The sequence below is a fragment of the Mytilus edulis genome, unplaced genomic scaffold, assembly GCF_963676685.1.
Source record: "Mytilus edulis unplaced genomic scaffold, xbMytEdul2.2 SCAFFOLD_2359, whole genome shotgun sequence".
Lineage (NCBI taxonomy): Eukaryota > Metazoa > Mollusca > Bivalvia > Mytilida > Mytilidae > Mytilus > Mytilus edulis.
In genome coordinates this window covers 1,543-12,948 of record NW_027267570.1, presented here as the reverse complement: position 1 = coordinate 12,948, position 11,406 = coordinate 1,543, and the positions used below count along the sequence as shown (strand labels likewise).

The following is an 11,406-nucleotide window of genomic DNA, read 5'->3' as shown; positions in this document are numbered from 1 at the left end:
CCTACACACTGTCTGCAAAGTTATAAACTCTGTGATAATAAAGGTGCTCACTACAGTTCCTATTGATAATATTGAGGTGGGGTCTTTGTTGATAGACCTTTAAAAGTTTTTTTTTACATCAACAAGTGAAACTATAGCATAACACTTCCTGGACAGCTCATGGGTATTCTAAAACTTCACCTAAATTGCACATAAACACTGTGGACCATGAAAGGACTTGCAATTAAGACAGTTCAGGCATAGTATACTATGCAATTCCTTGGTTCAGGGATAATTTCTAAAACAGATGAAAAAAAGGGGGAGAATTTCAACTTCAAGGGTAGACTTTTGTCAAAATGAAGATAGTCGGCTACAGAAAACAGCAAAAAGACGACAGAATACTTACTCATAGTCAAGTTATGGCGTACAATTCGGCTTGTAAGCTGAAATACGTGGGTACATAGGCCATTATTCGCCTCTTGCAACAAAAAAATTATGTCCGTTCAAAACATGTGGGTTTCAAGCTTCCTGTTGAATCGGTTTTCCAAATAAGGAAAACAAGCCACGCCTCCGTTGCGAGATCGACAAGTAGGATTTTCATACAATACAAGTTATGGCTTGTAAAATAATGTGACATTTTATTTTTATTTTCAAGAAATTTTCATTATTTATCTAATTCTGCATAGTTTATCAATAAAAAGATCAAAATACAAGAGCGATTGATGACCAGAGAAATGAAGCGGACAGCGTCGTCACTATGGAGACGCAACGTTACTCATTAATATTCATGAGCATCACAAGAGTTATTTGCCCCTGAAAAAAATGCCTTAACATACCCGCGTATTAGTTTGTATACATTTTAATTGTATGCAGGTCTTAAGCATTGTTACATTTTGTTTGATATGCCTTGCTTAAACGATGTGTTAATGAAATAGTCTGAAGAACAAATACAACAATATAGAATAAACATATACACTGAAACAGGTTTCACTTTTTGACAGAGATTCTAACTTAAAGATGTTTATCAACTGTAAGAATGTATGAGGTTGACAAATTATTCAGCCATTTTTTATAACGGGTTAACAAAACAAAAGACAATGAAAAACTTAAAAGTGTAGGATTACAACTATGAACAAGACTTTTTTGTACTTCTTTTACGACATTTTTGAATTTTATTTTGTAGTATTCTTGCAATATTGGGTCAATTCCATCCTGACCTATTGTAAGGTTGTATATGCAGGCATTCCAAAGATCTTGTTTGTTGCCACTCACAAAGATAAGTATCACCGGTAAGTGAACTTATGTTAGAGATATATGAGTCAGTTATTGTCATTTGAATACTTCAATATTGTGTACAATTAGCCTCATAAGAGCTCTTATGCTTACATAATGATGTCATGCCCATATGTCTTAAATTGACCAAACTTTGTGTAAAACTACACTTTTGAAACAACAAGACCCCCATTGATTTGTGGGTAATACATAAAGATCATATTACAGGGCCTATATACAGAAATTTGATATGCAGTTATATCAATATTAAATTTGATGCATCTCATTTCAATGGAGATTATTTGATCCTGCCACTCTCAGTCATGGTCTATTGACCTCAAACAATTGCTCAGTTTAAAAGTAAATTTTATTTAAACACATATGTTGTCAATGAGAAACTGTCATAAATGTATTAAGTTAAACTTTGTATGCACCTGCCGTAGGGTAGGGGGCATTAAGTTTTTCCCTTGTCCTTATGTACTTTCGTATGCCCGTAAGTCCCAACATTGGTTCCCGTCCTCTAAATTTAATTTGCCTCAATCAAATGTTATGAAGCTAATACACAATGCTTATTACCAAAACTGATAAATCAGGTTTGAATTTTGTAGGCTACACTTTCGCCGTTTCAGAGATATGCCTTTTAAAAATGGAAAAAAATGTTGATCTTTTTGTTTCTGTTCTATAACTTTAGTTTGCCTCCACCAAATATCATGAAACTTATACGTAGATTACCTTAGCCGTATTTGGCACAACTTTTTGGAATTTTGGATCCTCAATGCTATTCAACTTTGTATTTGTTTGGCTTTATAACTATTTTGATATGAGCGTCGCTGATGAGTCTTATGTAGACGAAACGCGCATCTGGCGTACTAAATTATAATCCTGGTACCTTTGATAACTAATTATACAAAATGGTTGTTACCACAAAACACAGATCAAATTTGGATTTTGATTGTGTCACTTTTACTGTTATAGCGTTATGCTCCTTTGCAAATGGAAAAAAAATCTATAAAAATATTTTCTGTTCTCTTACTCTATACAATGCTTAAGACCAAAAAACATAAATCAAGTTTGAATTTTGTAGGCTATACTTTTGCTGTTCTAAAGTTATGCCTTTTTAGAAATATTGATTTTTTTGGTTTCTGTTCTCGAACTTTAAATTGCCTCAACCAAATTTAAATATTACGAACAGTATGCACAATGCTTACTAGCAAAATACTCAGATCAAGTACACATTTGGGTAGTGTCTCTTATACAGTTCTTGAGTTCTGTGCCCTTTTAGCATTGGCATCATGTGTGTACCTTGGACACATTCCCCACTTATTTATAACTGCAAATTTATATCATACAATAATTTTTTTTCACGAAAATAATGAAATTACTGGCTATTAGGCTTTTAATAGTTTGAACTGTTTTAGATTTATTGCCAATTTATTAAAATATATTTTTTTACAAGTGTTTAAAAACTATGTAGATAGTACAATTGTGAATAACAAAAAACATCTTCTAAAAATATTTTTAACACCTTAATATCACTGTATTCCCCTTGGACATTTTGGAATGTAAGATTTAACAACTGTTAAGGAAGTTTGCTATTCAGTTTCAAAATAAATAACTTTTCATAAAACTAGTTTATATTGATAGGGGATTAATAAAGGAACAAAAAGAGAAAACAAATATATAGGTCAATGTGCTTGTTTTTTATATAATAGCCATTGACATTTTGGCGGGAAAATGGTCTCTTTTGACTGATCAAAGCTTTATCATTGACAAGTTTAAGTTCTTAAAAACATTTACAGCACATTTTAGTCAGTATGTAGCTAATGATTATATCTTTGGTTAGCTTGCCTGTTAGCTGAACCGTGAAGTCATTGTTAGGTAAGGTAAACTTCCCTCCTTTAATAGTAGACTAGCCCAACAGATAAACAATCTATCTCTCTGTAGGACTAAGCTACTTTAAAAGGAGGGAAGTTTACCTTTCCTAACAATGACTTCACGGTTCAGCTAACAGGCAAGCTAACCAAAGATATTACCATTAGCTACATACTGACTGAAATGTGCTGTAAAATATAATTAAAATTGTATAAGACTTTAACAGATGGCTTATCAATATACATGTAAAATATTTGTAAAAAGAAAAATGGGGTTCAATTGGCAAATTTGTTTAAGGCATTCGAATGGATAAAATCACAGGATTCCGTAAATCTGACAAACAATCCAAAACATGACAAGCGAACATCCTTAATAGTTTCGGAATATCTTTAAAAGTATAAGAGCTAGGCTAAAGTTGTAAATTGACCTGTAACAGTAGAAATGTCTACTCTGAACATTTGAGATCAATCTAATTATATAATTGTAGTTGGAATATACACCCATTGAAGATGCTTTTAGATAATGATGTGCGATGCAACCTTTTTACAGCCTCAAGTTTATTATACCCCACGCAACAAAGTTGCAGAGGGTTTAATGTTTTTGGCCCATCTGTCTTTTCATTAGTCCGTCCGTCAGTCCTGTTTCTTGTCATCGCAACTTCTCTCAAACCACACAACAGAAGTTCATTAAACCTTTTTAGAAAATAAGGACATACCATCTAGTTGTGCATATCAACAGGAAATTACTATTCAATTTTTTAGGAGTTACCCCCCTTTGAACTTATTGGCTTCAATGTACTACTGCAACAGTTTGTCATTGTAACTCCTCTGAAACCACATAACAGAATTTCATGAAACTTTGTAGATAATAAGAACATACTATGTAGATGTGCATATCGACAGGAAATTACGATTCATTTTTTTTCTAGGAGTTACGCCCCTTTGAGCTTATTTGCTTCAATGTACTTCTGCAAATGTTTGTCATCGCAGTTCCTCTGAAACCACACAACATAATTTCAGGAAACTTTGTAGATAATAAGGACATACTGTGTAGATACGCATATTGACAGGAAATTATGATTCCCTTTTTTTTATACAACTTTTTTTTCTTACACTTATTTTATTTCTCCAATGACAATGTGGGGACGTGGGGTATGTGAGTGCGCTCACTAAAAGGGTCTTTAATTTATTTGGCAACCTTTTTATGTTTTCATAGGAGAATGTTGAGACACGACGTGAAGAGCTTTACAGTGGAATTGAGGAGTTGTTTAAAGACCACGAGGGACAACATCATCTGGTCCTGAGGCCTCTAATATTTGTTAATGCAAAAAATCAAGCTGACCCAGAAATAGGAGTTCTGAAGAAAACAATTACAGAACTTACATTCAACCACCCATGTTGGGGTGAACGAATGCCCAATGCTTGTGTTCCACTAGAGCTTGAGATCGCTGAATTAGTGGCAGAGGGAAAACAAATTATGTCATTGGCTGAAGTTAAAGAATTAAATGCCATCAGTGAGGTGTCTGTCCTGTCTCCTGAGCAGCTAACAGATTTTCTACATTTTCAGCATTCTCTAGGGAAGATTGTGTATTTTGATACTCCACAACTGAGAGATAATGTTATCATCAGTCCCCTTCTTATGGTGGAAGTTATGAGATCTTTCATTACAGGTGTGTATATATTTTGAGTGAGTAGTGATGATATGGCTGGTAAAAAACCAATATACCAAAATATTGATTACAAGCAATTTTCCAGAGCACTGAAGACTGTTGAACGGTGCCTTTCACTAATCTTTTAAACTTTGTAAGAACTTTTTATTATACAATTAGTCAAAATTAATATTTTCTTTGCATATTCATAGCGTCGCTACTTGTTAAATTGTAGCTAATTATCTTATTATGTTTATATCCTCTGGAGAGAATGGATGTCTTGTAAAAAAATGATTGCAAAATTTAAAGTAAAAACTGTAACTGATATTTCATAGTTATTAAGTTGTAGGCATAGCTATAGAAATATATGGCTTCAAAATATAAAATATATGTAATGGGGTAATGTTCTTCCAAATGAGAAAGGATTCTATTTTGATCATGGAATGCCTTTTATGAAAAAGTTTAATTACTGCTAAATAGGTATTTTATTGAAGTATTAAAATAATTTTGTTTCATGTCCTGACCTAGGTGAGCTTTAAAACTTTCATAGTACCTTTTAATATAAGTATATTTTATCTTTGATTTCAAGTCATAAGATTTTTTTGTTTTCATTTTCATAGATGTTGAATTCTGGCCAAAAGAAGGTAAAACAAGAAAAACCTTCCAAAAGATGTCAAAAAATGGAATGATACAAAAAGAAGACCTCTACCAGATTTGGGAACAAAAAGAATTTTGTCAGATTTTACCATTTAAAGAGTTTATATTTGATATGCTGATACATCTTGATATCGTTTCTGAACAGCGTAGATATGATACAAAAACAGGAAGTCGGCTACCAATAGAACACTTCTTTGTACCATGTATGCTTACCCAAAGAAATGAGACAGATTTCTTGACAAAAGAATGTACACCAGAGAGGACACTTAGTTTGGCCTTTGTTTTCAAAGGAACCATCATACCTCCAGCCTTACCAAACCGTCTAATATGCGCATGTCTCAGTATGTGGACATTAAAACAATACCGTGGAAGGAAACTTATGTTTTCTGGGTTTGTTGGGTTATCATTTGATAAAGAGCACGATATTGTTATCTGTGTAGAAGGTAACTCGATCTTACTGTACCTAGTCCACAAGCGCTCCAAGGGGCTGATAATACCTGATATAGCCACCAGTGTCCGGGAGTGTTTGTTTGTTACTTTAGAGAGAATCTCAGAATTTTATCACTCCTCCATCCATTGTAAAGCCAGCAGCAAGTTACCTTTCCACATCGAGTATTCCTGCTCAAAATTAAACTGTTTCACTTTAGAAAAAAAGATGGTTTCTGAAGCTGATGAATGTTTATGTGAACATGGTGAAAACATTACAACTTACTGGAGTATTTGGAACAAGAAAAGGGTAGGTATATACTTTTATTGGTACATCCATGAGAGAAATTTAGAATTGTATTTCTAAGTCTGTGCATTTCATTGCATTTGTCGCCATTGAGTTCCGTTATTGTAGAACATTGGTATTATACATGTATGTTATACATTTAATCTTTCAACTCTATATGAGAAATCAGATATGATTTATGAGTTTCAACGCGGCAACTCTCATTAAACAAATGACGTACAATTCAGCACCTTAGTTGTTATGTAAAAAAATGTTCATACATTCAGAGACAAATTTATATCTGTACAAACGTTTTGATGTTGATTTGACAGTAACTAAACAGCAAAGGACGAATGTATGAAAAAAAAGTAAAATCAATAAAATACTGCATGAACTTAGAGGAAAATCAATTCGGAAAGTCCATAATCACATGGCAAAATCAAATAGCAAAACGCATCAAAAACGAATGGACAAGAACTGTCATATTCCTGAATTGGTGCAGGCAGTTTCAAATGTAGAAAATGGTGGATTAAACCTGGTTCTATAGCTCTAATCCTCTCACTTTTATGACATTCTCATCACAGAGGGAGAAAGGATGATAATGTTGCTATAACAACTCTTTGTTTTAACCTTTTTTTTTGTAAGGTACAGGAGCAGATTGATATTGATAATATTTACCTGGCTTTGCTTGTAGTAACTATTAGCATTTGCCAATATTGTATATTTTTTATTATATGTGTTTGTATCATTAGTTGACCACACATTTTACAAAGTGAAATGTGTTCTAGTGTACCGATGAGCAAGTAGTGCTTACATGGAATAATACAAATACTTGAGTTGTAGAATTATTTTCTATTTTACAGGAACAAAAGCAGTGTGATGCTAATTGTCCAGGTAAATGTATCAGTTATCTCTCTACTATAACAAATTATTGTCCAGAGTGAACATTTAACTTTCTAGTATGAAAATATTCAATTTCATATTTCATGTCATACACCATGCTACTGGTGTGCTTAATTAAATTAACAGTACCAATTTTCTTGCACCAGATGCTCGTGGCAAAATATTTGAAATCCAAATCTTATATAAAAGATGAAGAGCTTAAATCCAAAAGGTCCAAAACGTAAAGCACATCCGTGAAAGGAATCAGAGCTTTGCATGAGGGAGATACATTCCTTAATTTATAATAATTTCTAATATTTTGTAACAGCAAATTTTAATAGAACTAAAAATCCCTATTTTCATGCCAGTAACGAAGTACTGGCTACTGGGCTGGTGATACCCTCGGGTGCTTATAGTCCACCAGCAGAGGCATCTTAAGCTTAAGTGTTGATAACTATCAGGCGAATAGTTTTATCAACATAATGGTATGTCACATATTTCAGATAGGAATATCCCTGATCAAGTAATATATTTTTACCATCAGAATTAACAATTACGAAAAAATTACTTGTATAATAAACTTAAATTTAAAGTATATGATTTCATGGGGTTCGTGTTGCTTGGTCTTTAGTTTTCTATGTTGTGTCTTCTGTACTATTATGTGTCTGGCATGTCTTTTTATTTAGCCATGGCGTTGGTTACCTTATTTTCAATCTATGAGTTTGACTATCCCTCTAGTATCTTACGTTCCCCTTTTTTACAAGTTTAGTTTTGATTAATTGCTGTAAATTACTAAAATGTATCATATATGTCTTATTAGTAAATTGCCTATGATGGATGTCAATAGATTATGTATGTGCTATATTTGAAATAGCACTTTTATGTGTATTTTGTGAACATACGCTCGAAGTAATTATGATTAGGTTCCTGCATATGTTGCTAATATTGTGTACTGAATAACGTCCAATGTAGAATAGTTATTTCAACTGATCTCAGTGTATTAACGTTATTCTTTACAAAGCATATGTATTTTTGATTTAATCTTAGGTTTGAGTGAAGATGCATTATCTCAGATTCCAAGTGACAAAGAATTGTTCCGGCTGTCTGTTAATTGTGAGACACGCATGCTCCATGATTTGGCTCTTCATCTTGAAATGGAAGAAATGGTATGGAATGACATGGAAGACAATTACCAAGGAAACATACAGATTGTAAAATTTTTGACACTTATGTATTTAAAAGAGAATAATGAAATCAGTTTCGCAGAATTGGAAAACGGATTGAGAGAAATGGAAATAACAACACATAAATTATGTGTGGTAAGTTATTACTGCAATGGACTGGTTCAGATGTATTTATCTTTTTATAAATCGTGAATATAACTATATTTGACATACGGTATGGTCAGTTGTATGTATTGTATTCATCTCTTAACATGAAACTTAATTCTGCATAAGGTATGGTTTTAAGGTGTAAATTTCTGTCTTGCAGTTTTCATCTGACCTTGACATCAAAAAGTTCATTGAAATACCAAACCTTAGATACATGTTTAGTGTCTACTTCCCAAATAAATATGGATGGTCTCAAAAGAGGGCGAAAGATACCAGAGGGAGAGTCAAACTCATAAATCAAAAGTCAAATGACAACACCATAGCTAAAAATTAAAAAGACAAACTGACAAACAGTAGTACACTTGACACAACATAGAAAACTAAAGAATAACCAACACGACCCCCTACAAAAACTAGGGGTGATCTCAGGTGCTCCGGAAGGGTAAGCTGATCCTGCTCGACATGTGGCACCCGTTCTGTTGTTCCTGTTATACCAAATCCGTAAAAGTCATGAAAGGGAAGGGGATTGTAGTTACGACGTAAGGAACATATCTAATATCATCTGTGCAACGGCTATTCCATCACGGTCAACCAACTCGTGACGGCGTTCGAAACAAATACAAAGGGGTGACTGTATCTATAAATCCCGCCATCAGTTGTGTATGCCCTCGCCGAAGCGGATGGGGTATTAAGTTTTACTCTCATTTGTTCGTATGTCTAAAAATTTCCAGCCTCTAACTTTAGTGTGCCTCAACCATTTTTTTTTATTTCTGGAGTTATGCTCCTTTATAAATGGAAAATTGTTGAATTTGTCATTTCCTTTCCCTTATTTAAGTAAGCTTCAACCAAATGTTATGAAACGTATACACAATTCTTAATATTTCAAAATACAGCACAACTATGAATTTTGGGGTGTCACTTTTTTCTGATGTAGAGTTATACCCTTTACAAATTATAAATTGCTGATTTTTTTTTTTCAGTTCTCTAATTTAAATTTGCTAAAACCAATTTTCATGAAACTTACATTTCTTATAAACACAAAACTCATATGCCTCAACAGTATCAACTTATTACAGGAGTTATTACCCTTACATGACAAATTTGATTCTTTTTTCCATGTCTTTAATTTACAGCATTGATATATATAGAAAATTTTAAATTGCCAAAATGATCAGCAAGACAAGCTATACAGATAAGTTCAATGGTCGAAATTGTCAATCATTTCCTAATAGAGTACTTGTTCGTTGATGATTTTTTTTACCAATAATGCGTTTTTGCTTGATACCTTTAATTTAGAATAAATACAAAGAAAAAAAAAGAAAATAATAAACAAGCCAAGATTTGCAATAAAGAAAAGTAGGAAGAAATTGCCTGACGACTGAGTACTTGATGAAGTTATTGTCCTTTAGTGATGATGTGTACCCTCTTTCTTGTCATAACGATTATTTATAGAAAAGTATTATGATTTAGTTTTTCATATTTTTCAACAACTTCTTGAGTTTAAGGTTCAGCCCATCCATTTCACTGCGTCTGTAAAACGAAAGTCGATTAGAGAAGCAAACATTTGACGTCAATTGTATAACAAAACAATAATGCGAATAGAGGGACATACAATTGACCGTCAATTTGGAATAGTATTCTTTTGTGACAGGACGTTGTCACCTCATTTCTGCGTGTTGTATTAAGCTTGGGAATGAAGATAAAGTTGTTCTTTAGGGGACATTAGCTGTCAAATATCTGCTCACTGATTTGTCTCAAAATTGAGTATTTGATTTATAACATACTACATTGTAAAACGTATATAGAAATTACAAACAGTTTTGTAAAAAGATTCAAAGTGCATAGACTTGACATAACATGTACAACTAGTGAAAGTTTAAAATGGCGTAATCTATTCGACTGTTCTGATTTTTACTTGACCAGTCTGAATTGACCTGAGATTTACTGAATAATACTCGACTGTAGCCTGTATAATATTTAACAGCCAGCACTGGTACTCGATCTTTACCCGACCATTAATCAACATTTTGTACGCGTCTGAACGCTCAACCTAATCTGAACCATACTGATACTAGTCTGAACCATATTCGACCTAGTTTGAACATTCTTGACCACGTGTTAACCAATCTAGACATAGTTTAGCTCACTTTGTCCACAGGGCAAAGTCTGTGAGCTAAGTGAGCTTTTTTTATTACTTGGCTTCTGTTGTAGTCCGTCTTTACCTTTTTCATAAATCTTCTCCTTTGAAACACCTGGGCTAAATATAACCAAACTTGGCCACAATTATCATTGCGTTATTTAGATTAAGAAAATGCATTTGTTTGGTGACCCCACATGGCCAACATAGGTAAACATAGAAAATGGGGAGGAAATGCAGTTTTTAAATTGTATCTATAAAAAAAGCACTTAGAGCAAATCTGTAACGGGGTAAACATGTTCATCATGTTTCAGACAGCCTGTTGATGGGTTGTTGTCCCTGATAAATGAAAGATAGAAAAAATACGGTAAATAGCAATATTGATTAACAAAGTATGATCTTCAAACGTCAAATAAGTCAACACGACTTAAATTGTCAATTAACCACTTAAGAAGTTACAGTCAATGTTTTATAATGTTTCATACATTTTTGTTATCTTTTACAAAAATTTTCTCCTCGGAAATTTCTGAGAGAAATTTAACCAAACTTTGCTAAAATCATTTAAGGGTATCTAGTTTTAAAAATGTGACGACATGGCTAGAAATAGAACACTGAGGTAAAATGCAGTGTTTGGTTTATATCTTTAAAACTATAAAACCTTTACAACACATCTGACATCGGGTAAACATGTTCATCAGGATTATTTTTATCTACCCTGAAATTTTCAAATAAGCCATTGTTGGGTTGCTGTCCGTGATAAGTACTCTTAGGCCATAGTTATTATATTTTTAGTTTTACGAATTTTTTTGACAAAACCAATGGATAGGAGGACGAAAAAAAAAAAAAAAAAAACTGCTGCTGCTGATTTTTTTTTTAATACCAACCGTCAATATCAAAATTATTTTTTGTTATTTCA

At 33.0% G+C, this 11,406-nt stretch overlaps 1 protein-coding gene across 1 annotated transcript; it reads left to right on the top strand.

Moving 5' to 3' along the window:
- Positions 1 to 4,338: 4,338 nt before the first annotated feature.
- LOC139505645 (uncharacterized) lies at positions 4,339 to 8,283 on the top strand (the record flags this gene model as incomplete). The annotated part of the gene is given in 4 exon segments (XM_071295133.1): positions 4,339 to 4,792; positions 5,392 to 6,164; positions 7,004 to 7,034; positions 8,070 to 8,283. Coding segments are annotated over 4 exon segments (1,472 nt in total), but the record flags the coding sequence as incomplete, so codon positions are not given.
- Positions 8,284 to 11,406: the final 3,123 nt, after the last annotated feature.